At 29.8% G+C, this 12,088-nt stretch overlaps 1 protein-coding gene across 1 annotated transcript in view; it reads right to left on the reverse strand.

Moving 5' to 3' along the window:
• Window positions 1-12,088, reverse strand: part of LOC107439861 (receptor-type tyrosine-protein phosphatase kappa) — an 84,634-nt gene that overhangs the window by 36,805 nt on the left and 35,741 nt on the right. Inside the window, exons 6-10 of the mRNA XM_043045697.2 lie at window positions 11,265-11,362; window positions 8,204-8,320; window positions 6,720-6,880; window positions 5,096-5,231; window positions 3,357-3,506 (exon numbers count right to left, since the gene is read on the reverse strand). Of these exons, the coding sequence (XP_042901631.1) occupies window positions 3,357-3,506; window positions 5,096-5,231; window positions 6,720-6,880; window positions 8,204-8,320; window positions 11,265-11,362 (662 nt within the window). The remainder of the gene's footprint in view (window positions 1-3,356; window positions 3,507-5,095; window positions 5,232-6,719; window positions 6,881-8,203; window positions 8,321-11,264; window positions 11,363-12,088) is intronic.

Below are 12,088 nucleotides of genomic sequence, written 5' to 3' on the forward strand. Positions count from 1 at the left end.
ATAAAATTAAACAGCAAATGCAGCTACTAAATAAGCGATGCAACATACAAATATTTGGTATTTAGCCTATACTGCTGAACGCAGAATATTAACTTCGGACGAATAAAGGAAGAAGCGTCTGCGGAAGACAAAATTTAGTTCGTTTAAGTCTGTCTTTCTCCCCCCCCCCTTCCTGGGAAGGGTTTATTCGATTAACAAAACAATAATGAAGATAAACAAATTTGTGAAGGGTCCGATTTAAAGATAAATTATTTTGCGAAGGGTCGTTTTTAAGTTAAAATATTTTGTGAAGGGTCCGTTTTCATGAAAAGATATTTTGTGAAGGGTCCGTTAACGGACCCAAATTTCTTCTAAACAGACCCCTGNCAAAAGTCACTACTTCGAATTGCCTCCCTCCCCTTTTTTTTCCTTCTTTGTCCCGCAGAGGACTGATCGTAAAGACAAGGTTTCCAGTTGAACACCAAGGTCGGGCATCACTGGCTGCGGTCAGTAAGCAGGTGGGTGACATCTCTGATCAGCCTGCGTATAGGAACCGAGGGTGTGCGGTATCAGTCCTCGTTAAACTGTTCTACCTTAAAGTGTTCGACTTCGCGCGCAGGTCGTTGGGCAACAAAGACAAGGGAGCCATCCCTTCTGCAGAGGATCAAAATTGCGATGGTATGTATTCGAATCATCCTCAGGGATGTTTCCCAGACCGTCGCCAATAGTCATTGTGAAGCTCTAGTGCTACGTAAATAAAGTATCAACCAGCCCCCTTTTTAGATTAAAAATTGAACAGTGAACCTTCAAATGAAATAACTCTACTTCAATGCACAATAGAAAAATTAAACTTTAGTATCCTGAAAGGTGTATGTCGATGTAAAAATAACATATCAAGAAAATATTGTTTAACTTGACGTAAAATTTATTCAAACTATAACTTAGGTTTTACAACATAAAAACCCGTAACTTTTTAACAAGATGGGTGAATTAGAAAGAAGATGATGGGAAACGTTAATGAGTAACAGTTGTAAATCATTACAAACTCTTATTTCTGTTCATTTTTTTTTTTTGTAATGCGGTTTCTGAATATTCTCGCTCTATTAAAAATTTAAAGAGAGATGCTAGAGATTTCTGATATTTCGCAGCTCAACTTATTGTAAAATGAGTTTCACTGAGAGTTTAATGCACGTTTTTAACAATAATTCACATTTTGTGTCTAATGTTAGATGAGTACAAGCCGCTTTTGGCTGCCGATAGAATATAGTCTATTTCACTGAAATTCTGAATATATTTAATAAAATTAAAATAAAAAAACTTTGCTCATAAGTATATAATTATTTATCAAAAGATAATACTACATAAAAATTAATTTTTACAATCATTTATTAAGTTAATAATTTTTATAATAATTTTCGAAAAAAAATGTTCGATGTAAAGTGCAAAATTTTTTACCTCATTTTAATTTATATGATTTTAAAAAGCCAACTTTAAAATGTTAGCAAAATCAGTCTAGTAACTTCTGAGTAATAAAATCTAAAAAAAGTCTACATTTTTATTTATTAACGACAATTCTATATATTTTGTTTTAATTTCATCATTTAAAACTTCATAGTTTAAAAATAATGTAAAAATTTGTTTACCTTACAATTCAAAACTTTTTTTCGTTCAAATAATTAATAAAACTTTTTTATAAGGAATTATTTTTATTAAACGATTTTGCAATTGTTTACAAATTTTTTTTATACCCTTAAATTGTTTGAGAAATATTGCTAAATGTACGAAAAGTTAAACGAAAGTTTAGGCGTTCGAACTGTTGATCGCTCTCCAGACTTAACAATTCGAACCATATTTTCCAGATAGCTATTATTCCTATATTTCGATGCTCAAAAAACCAAACTCGTCAAAATAATTTTAAAAAATGTACGTACGTTTAAAGAAAGTACGTTTTTGTAAGTTACTTAATCGTAACAAATAAAAAAATTAGCGTACTTATGAGGTTTGGTTATGAGGTCAAACAATAAAGATGTACAGCACAAAAAACAAAAAAAACGGCCTACCTTGCCTAACCTCAAATATGTTAATAAATTTGTACAGACGTTTAAATTTGTATTCGTATTTTAAGTTACAAAATCTAGACACAAAAAACGTACTTTCTCAGAATATACATACATTTTTGTCGACGGATTCGGATTTTTGACAAACAAAATATAGGGGGTAGTCGCAATCTGGGAATCCTAATTGTTTGGTCAGGAGAACAATCCAAAGTTTGGACCCCTTAATGTTAATTTTACTTTATGCGTATTTCGCCACATCTTGAGCTCTTTCCAAGAGAATTGAAAAATTTTTACACACAATTATAAAATTCGTTTATTCAAATATAATTTCATGCCAAAAATAACTTTTAGTAAATATTTATTATTTTATATGATAATAACCGAAAAATTAAATTTTAAAATAACGACTTTTTTTCCACCGGTATTAAAGGTATTAAATGTTAGAAAAGTATTAAATGTTTCAGGTTAATGGCGTCTAGCCACTATTGGTACTCAACTTTTCGCGTTAGAAATTTGGATAATTTTTATAAATTTAATATTTTGTTGTTATAAATTTAATTTTATTAATTTTAAAGAATAATATACAGTTAGAAAATTAAAAAATTTTGTTTTAAAACGATATTAGATTTCAATTATTAATATTTGGCAACAAATGGATTTAGTATTAAAATGTATTAAATTAAAACGTCTTGAAATTAAAATGGTTTTTGGAAAAATAAAAGCAAGCATATTTATATTACATTCATGTTTAAAATTATATGTTACAAATAGTAATTTATGATACATTTTTGATAATTTGTGTTAGTCTGCACATTTGTTTCTAGAACGCATTTTTACTTTGGTATTTAAACTAGAGCTTAACGAGCTATAATGATGTATTTCATTTTTCTCAAGAATTCGTCTGTTCTATTTTTTTAACATTTTGAAACTATATTGTTTCGATGACAGTGCAACGGTGAAACAATAAACAACACGTTTTCAATAATGCATGCAACAAAACATTAAACGCATAAGGATTAAAAATTTCGCAAAATGATCCAAAAAATATTAGCAATTTTAAACAAAACCCCTGTATGAATCGGTAAATCTTTGAAGATGAGTTTTAACAATGAAAATTTGTATTTTCGATACTGCATCCCAACTACAAGACACCGGAAAGTGACTACTGTTTACAAACCATCTCCTGAAAATTTGCAAACTGCAGAAAAAAAAACCCGATCAAAACCCGGATCCCATTATAGAGTTATTAGCGTACATACATACAGGACAGATGTTCGTTTATATATAGAGAGATGATTTATATCTTAATTCCATACTAACTTCAAACTGTGAATCCAATCCAGTCTTCTTAGTTTTTGCATCAACTTGTCTCAGCTTATTGAAATAAAGAACCATTTCATTTGCAGGCTTACAAGACTTATCGCCATAGTGATATTCAACTAAAGCTTTGTAGACGAATATGTATTGGTCCTGTTAAAGTGAAAAAAAATATTTATTGTTGCAATTTTAAAAATTATTAAACCTAAAATTTTGTTCGCTATAGTTTTGTAGACAAATATATACTATCCATATTTAAAGAAACGTGAAAAAATATTTTTGTAACCTTCAAAGCGTCAAAATATTAATTAGTTATTCAAACATTATAATTTGTAACCCAAAGTTTTCATCAATGAAAAAACGCGTTTTTCCAACTAAACAATTTTTTTACAGTTCAATTGATAGAGCTAATTGATAGAGAAAATATAAATCCAAATGATGAAAAATAAAAAATAAATCATAATGCATTAAAAATTTGCTGAAAGTTATAAGAGCTTTTTTTATTCTCGCAAATGTAGAAATAATTTTAAAAATCTTTTTTACGTGATTCTGTAAAGCCTCAAAATAATGTCAACTACTAATCAAAATATTTCAGCTATATATAAGAATGGTGCCAAAAACGCGATAGTTTTCTAATATTCGACACCCCCATTTTAGCTGAAGGTGGACTCAAACCAAAAATGATTTTAATCATGTGAAGCTGTATGAACATGGCAGTAAAAAAATACAAGTCTTTTATCAGCTGCAGTACATTGTTTTTCGAAACTGTTCTACTAAGGGAAACAAAAAAGAAACAGCAAGTGCCTTACACCTGAAGCAAAGCTATACTTATAAACTATACTTGCTATTTTGTCGTGAAGAATTATCTGGGTTTTAAAACTGACAAATAACTTGAATGTTTTAAAAGCTGTTAAACTTTTTTAGAAATTCCCAATTTGGTGACATTTTCCACCTACATTAAAATAATTAAAATTAATGCCTTATTCCCATATTTCGCAAATTTTTATGAATTCAGATAATGCTGCATTGAATTAAGTTTTTAAATATTAAAAAATTATACCACAAACATTTTTCATTTTCTAAAAACTATGGTTTTTTTCTATATCGACGTTTTGTGCCACTTTCAGAATAAACAGAGGGCGTTGGCTAAAGATAAGCTAAATTTTATCTAACAGTTATGAGTAACTGTTGCAAACTCACAGCAGTTATGAAAATATTACTCGCAAACAAGCATCATTTCATGCGACGACAGAGAGTTCGAAGAACAGCCTTATGCGAGTTAATATTCCGTTACGTTTAATTCATTCTTTCTATCCATACAACTGTAGACTAATATAATACAAAGTTGTACAAATTTCCCAATCGTATAAAACTCCGATATCAAATTTGGGAAGTGACATTTCTTCAGATTTAACCAATTAAACTTAAATTTAAAAAGGTTTTTAGAATGTTCGACTTCTTGACACTATCCCATGTTTAGACACCTTTTCCAGATTTTGCAAATTAACTAACATTATCATTTTTTTAAAAAAAATATAACATTGGTGTGCTTTTAAGTTGACAAATTTGACGGATCCCTAATGATTTAAGAAGTTCATGGATGATTACTAAATTTAAAACTCTTTTAATCCTAATTAAAGAGTTTTTCAGCGACTAAAACTGTCCTGCTTTTTCTAAATGTCCCCTGGTAACTTCTTCCCTAAATCTTTTCGATTAATATGAAAATTATTTGAAAGACTTACAACTGTCTGGATGATATTCATCCTTTGCTGCCTCATCCGATAAAGAATACCTAGGACATCAATTTTTCCTTCGGCCACGGACATTTCAATAGCTGAATCTAGTACCATAACTGTACCCGAACGTCCTACTCCAGCACTGCAAGTAAATACAAACACAAATAATTTAATACAGAATGACAAGGGCACAAATTATACACGTGGGATTCTTTTGAATAAAACTTTTGCCAAAAGTTACAATCTAATGACTAACTTCATTAAATATTTAACAGTGTATTGAACATTAATGCATGTAAGCTTGCAAAAAAATAATAAGAAGAAGAATCACACCGAATAACTTATGATCTAACAAAGATAATCTTAATGGTTCCAGGGGTGACCTCAAATATGCTAATGAAAGAGTTCGTCCGATATTTTAAGTTGCGAAATCAGACACAGAAACATACTATCTCACAATATAGGGGGTAGCGGCAATCCGGGAAATATGGTCCCCATAGTTTGATAAAGAAAATGGTCTAAAGTTTGGACCCCTTAATGTTGATTTTTCTTTAACCTATTTTGGCACAATTATAAAATTTGTTCCTTTAAAGAAAATTCCTTGCAAATATAGCTTTAAGTAAAAACTTATTATTTTAATTATTTTATTTAGTAATAAAGTTTGAATCGTAAGACATACAAATTTTTATATCATTATAAAAAAATTTATTTTATGAAGCAAAATACAAAATTTAAACAAAATCGGTCGAGCAGTTCTATTCTTGAGAAACCGAATTTTAAAAAAGTTATTTAATTGTACAATATTTTTGGAGCCCTGTATAACGTGGAAAGTAAAAACGTTGCATCTTTGATTTCAATCAATGAAGTTTTGCTTTATAAGAGGTTTTTGGTTCAATGGGCTAGTTTAAATTATGTTATATAAATAAAGCAAACGATGGTGTAATTTCCGAAATTAGTAACGTAATCGAAACGTTACTAATTTCGTATATTCACATTAGTAACTTCGTATTATTCATAAAATATATGCATCGAAAATTAAATCACAAAAACCTATTATCTTTGAAAGCGTCAAAAAAAATATGCTTGTTAATTTAGATAGAATACATTTTTGAACATTACTTTCGGGTTTAAATTATTGTCTGCACTAAAAGTCAAACTACGAAGTTTAAATTTTAAAGAAAACGATGAAGATTTGTGTAATGATTTTCGGTGAGTAGATAATTAAAATTTCGAGAAATGAGCTTCTAAAGTATGGACGTGCTTACAAATGACCTTGAGGAGTTGTGCAAAAGCTTGCTTGGATATTTTACATGCACATTTAACATTTGGTTTAACATTTTAAAACACTAAAGCACATATTCTAGTCAAAAGAGGAAGAAAAAACGATTTTTCTTCGGTATAAAATGGTTTAGCACCACAAGTTCATTATTTGATTAAACTTTGCGGGTTCCTTTCTAAGATATTTAAATGTTACTGCCTGGAATCTGGTATTCTCCATTAATTGGGGTACCATAAGGTCCGAAAATTCAGAAGTAAATTAAAAATTGTTATAATTTTCATTAACGAAAAAACGCCGTCAGTTCGATAAAAAAAATATTAATATCAAATATTGTTCCGATATTTGTATTACCTACAATGTAGTAACCACGGTGTCTTCTTTTGCTGGGCTTCTTGAAACTTTTTGATATCCTTAATCATATTCAAGATAGCTAAGGGATAGGAAGGAACATCATGGTCCGGCCATGCTGTGTATTGGTACTGATGAACGATCCGATGACCTGACGAGCCAACCTAAAATTAAAATAAGCATCACCAATAAAGTAAAAAAGATTTCCTTAGTTACATTTACATACATAAAAAGGTTTCAGTTGTCAAGGAAAATAACGTATGGAGAATTCTTTGAAATCATGAAATTTAAACAACCAGAGTATTAAATTTTCTCGAATCAAGTCGAATAAGATATCTTGGTCACTTATTTAGATCAGATAATTACAACCCCACAAAGCTGTTAACTTTCAACAAGCCAGATTGCATTATAGAAAACGTGCACTCAGATGGCTCGATGACGTTGAAAAAGATTTGAAAACGTTGCTGTTGTTTTAATGCCACTTGCCAATACCAGCAAGCCTACTTGGTGAAACCAAGCGAATTTAAGGCTGATGGTGAGTTTCTTGTTCTTCAGTGGCGCCATCTGTAGCCAAGAATACGACTTCCGCCACACAAACGTCACAGCCCGTTTTAAAGGCTGGAACCATTCATACATCCACAGATCGTAATTTTGACCTGGACCAGAGAACGATCAATCTTATATTCAGTACCCCCAGAGCTTGATGTTTGATTATTATGATTTATTATGGGAACATGGAGAACTTTGTGATACGACAGATTTAAAGTGCACCAGAACCATTTACTATACATGGGGACTCTTCGGCCGGAGGGGATCGAACTCACGACTTCTTGAACGTGGGCTCAACGCTCTACCAACCAAGCTAATCCGGCCCTAAACATTAAAAGTGACTAATTCGAAACAATGTACATCTTTTAGACTACTATGGGAAAAAAACTTTTCGGGGCGGTCCTGGCTTGCATTATGTGTACAGATTTCCATTTCTTTCTTGAATCTTTCAATAACTTCTAAAGAGATCATATTCTTTTAACTTTCTTGAAAGGCCTGCCATCTGGTGTGATTTCAAAAAACTGTCTGGTGTCTACAAATGGGGTTTACATTCAAATCACAGCACAAATACGAATCTGAATAATATCATGAAACAAAACTATATACGTCCTCGGGAGGACCCAGGCCCATATGCATGAAGAGGGTTAAGATCAGATGGAATTGTTTCTACTTCCCAATAATCACTCAAATTACCTAAAAATTAACCCTTACAACGCTTACCTCTTCCATAAAAATTAAATAATAATCTCGTACAACTAGATCAACTCTCGCATTCATAAGTAAATTCGCATGCTTTTTATTGTTTCATGCATTGAGAATATTACAAGATAAGAGAAACAAGCAGATACTATTAATATATAAAATATATTCTTCGCTCCAGAATTAATTATAAATTACTGGGAAACTTAAAAATTAATAAATTATCGTAATAATCTTACTTTTATAATTTTAAAATTCCTTATGGTATAATCTAAAAACACTTTTTCACTCTGCAAAGTAATTATGAGATCAGCCACTTTCAACATTTTGTCAGGCCAGTACTTTTCACACTTTTTCTAGAGAATATAAAAGATGAAGGAAAAAATAATTATATCAGAACAAGTATGGGTTTTAAATATTTAAAAAAGACAATTGAAATCGTATTACAGTACAGAACCCGTTATCCGGAAGTCAGAAAACCGGAAAACCAAAAAACCGGAACGAAATTCGATAAATTTTCCCGCCATTTTTTTAAAAAAAAATATTTTTTTCCTCATAAGATTTCAAGATTTTCTTTCATTTTTGAAAGATGTTAACCTTACCATCATTTTGGAAACAATCATTAGTGTATTACTTCATCGTTTTTTCTTCTTTTTAAGATTATTTCCAAATATATATTTTTTTAGTTGAGTTTGACAATAAAAAAACGGCTTTTTGTAGCGATTCAGAAAACCGGAAAAATCAGTTATCCGGAATAGCGATGGTCCCGATCGTTCCGGATAATCGGTTCCCTATGCATTATTATATTATAGTATCAAACTTTCTAGAAATAAAATAAAAAAACGATAATTAAATGTGCAACTTTTAAAGGTTGTAATAGTTGGCTATTTCATTAACTAATTCTTTCATAGCATGCATGTGCGAAAATAAACACTATTATTTTTTAAAAAAAAAATTAAGCACTGAAAATTAAGAAGCGTGCAGTGACGAGGTTTAAACTATTCAAAAACCAGCATGCTCGAAAAATAATCAGGAAGTTAATCAGGAAAAAAAAAGAAATTAATATTGAAATATTAAAAAAAGACAATTGTTTATTAAATAACAAAAGTAATGACTTTTTTAAAACAATATATCCAATATAAATAAATAATTTTGAATTTAAAATTTTAAAAAATAACTAACATGTAATAGAAAAAATGCGATACATGAAATTGAAAAAATTGTTTTAGAGTTTCTGCATCCATCAGTGCTATGTGTTGACAAACACTGAGATTCATTTTAAAATTATGTGAAAAAATTCCAGTTTCCTGAGCAGAAAATAGAAAACTAATGATTTCAATCTCCTTCCATTTTTTCAATTGATTTTATAAATAATTGATCATTATTGACATATTCTTCGTTTTTATCTTTTTCACATAAATCAATTCGTGACCCAAAATGAGCATATTTTGTTACCTAATTCTTAATAAGAATTTTAATAATCTATATTAAGAATTATTAATTATTATAAAATTAGTTAGTATGGAACATTACTTTGTTATTATGAAATACTTTGTCAACACATGTTTTTTTCCTTATTATTTTTTAATGTTTGATCTCTATTCTAACACGATCAATTAATGTCACATATGGGCAATTCCATATGTGACGGAACGACATTTTGACTTGCAAAATAACAATTAATTGAAGTTTCTATGTATCTAATTTCAAATGAAAAAATTTTTTTCTCAAGCATATCATTATTATTGGCATAATGCGCTTCATAAACTAAATAAAACAGGATTTTCTATCTTTTTTACTTTTAATTTTACGAACTTTTTATTTGCGTGACGGAATGACATTTTGGCAACCAAGCTTTTGGCATGCCGCTTAGAACTGGTAGTTTCTGCGAATTTTGCAGCTATTATTTTTCTGAACTATTTTATACTTTTAGTATAATGTGTAAGCAATGTAAAATGTGAATTTGGAAAATTAACCTCAGGTTGGCTAGCAGTTATTAACATCGATTTGCTGTGACGGAATGACCGTGACGGAATGACAAAAAGTTTAGTAGAAGAAAGTCTTCATTTAAAAAATGTTTTATTAATATGTAAATGATAAACAGAATGTAACAGATAAACAGGATTAATATTTATGTAAGAATTAGTAAAAATTTCAACAGTTTGAAAATTAGGTTGTCTCTGAAGAGGTTTTATATCTAACTTGCAAATGTCACATCTTATCTTCGTTCTCAGGAAATTTATGCATTATTAAGACATGTGACGGAATGACGTAAAAGAAGTTACTTTTATTTTATATATTAAACTTAAAATGATAACGTTTTAAATGTTCAAATTTTGTTCTATTTGCATATTTTTATCAAAATATTGCAAAAGAAAGATACATTTCTTTTATGAGTATTTTTCAAGAAAACAATTTGAGCACAAATGTGAACAATTCACTTGTCAGCCATGTGATTACTTTAGAATGCTGCCAGATTCAAAAAATTTAAAATTATCAAAAGTGACACGGCAATATGTAGACTTTGGCTATTTTTGAACATACAGTGAAACCTCTCGGTAAGAGCCACATGTCCTTCCATTGAAAATTGGCCCTTATGGGGGTGGCCCTTAAATGGGGGTGACCAAAAAATAAAATGAGGAAATCAAAATTTATGTAGAAAAAAACTGTTTATTAACATTTTAAGTTTTTATACATGTTTAAAAAAAATTTTCAATTGAAGTTTGTTTACTTTTTGCAATTTTTTCGCAAACAATTTTAGTTTCTAATGATTCCTTAACTCTATAAAACAAATTAGTTAAAATCGCATCACTTATTAATGCCTTGGATTGGGATATCAGTTTATTTACTTCTATTAGCGTTTCTTGGTTTGATAAATATGGCACGGGGGACTCATGGGACGGGGGGAAAATGGCCTTTATTGGAGGTAGTCAGGAAAATGTAGCTCTCTAATGGGAGGAAAATTAACATCATGTCTATGGGGAAAATTTTCGTTCCTCAAAATATTGGCCCTTAATAGAGGTGGCCCTTAAGTAGAGGTGGCATTTAGGAGAAGTTTCACTGTATTTTTAAAATTAAAATATGCAATTCATAAAAAAAAATTTCACTTAAAAGTTGACACTTTCGTGGAATTGCCCTAATATGAATATCAACTCTACACAACAATAAATACTAATCAACATTATATCAATTATAAAAACCACTAATCAATAGTTAGAAACACTAACCATCGGTAAATAACATTAATCACTAATAAACAGTGATTAACCGTAATTAACACTTAACACTACCAATTCTTACCTTTCCACTTTCAATGACATTACACGTCATGCAAATGACATTAATATCTTCTTGCCATACCATGCGCCAGAAAGCGCTTATCGTCGATTCCAAGGGACCTAAAATAGGGTATTTAATGAAGAAATGTTTATAACACAATAAAATTTAGACAGAACTTATGTAAAGCACGATATTCTCAAAATAAATACAGAGTTATGAAAAAATAAAGTTTCCAACTTAGCTCTCTATTATTTTCATTGAAATATAGTGAGGATTTATATGCTACTATAAAAAGGCAGAAAAATTAATAAAACCTAGGTTTTACTGGTAAAAACTTAGGATTTACCAAAATGACTAGTAAAAGGCCGAAATGACATCAATACCTTAGATTTTTACCAAGCCACTTCGGCAAAAGATAGGTTTTTACCGGTAAAGCTAGGATTTACAAGACTTCGGGTTTTTACTGTAACATACTGTTACAAAAAATATCTTTTTTTACAGAATATATTACAAAATGTAAAATATTAGTTTGTCTATGAAGGAAATTTCAACAATACAAAAATATCAAATACAATTCCTGTTAGAATTAAACAAATCTTTCATATTTGTTTTTAAATACTGTTCGTTTATGTCTTGTAATGCAAAAATACTAACTAAGATGTAAAAATGTTTTAACAAATTTTAAAAGGTCGGAATCAAAACGTTTCTAAATTATACAAATTATGTGCATGCAAAGTTTGTCTGGACATTAATGTTACTTTTCATTAAAAATACACTTTTTCTTCGAAAAATTAATACTCAATACTTGTTTTTTTTTTACACAAAGCTATGCTATGTCCTCACAA

Source organism: Parasteatoda tepidariorum, chromosome 7 (assembly GCF_043381705.1).
Source record: "Parasteatoda tepidariorum isolate YZ-2023 chromosome 7, CAS_Ptep_4.0, whole genome shotgun sequence".
NCBI lineage: Eukaryota > Metazoa > Arthropoda > Arachnida > Araneae > Theridiidae > Parasteatoda > Parasteatoda tepidariorum.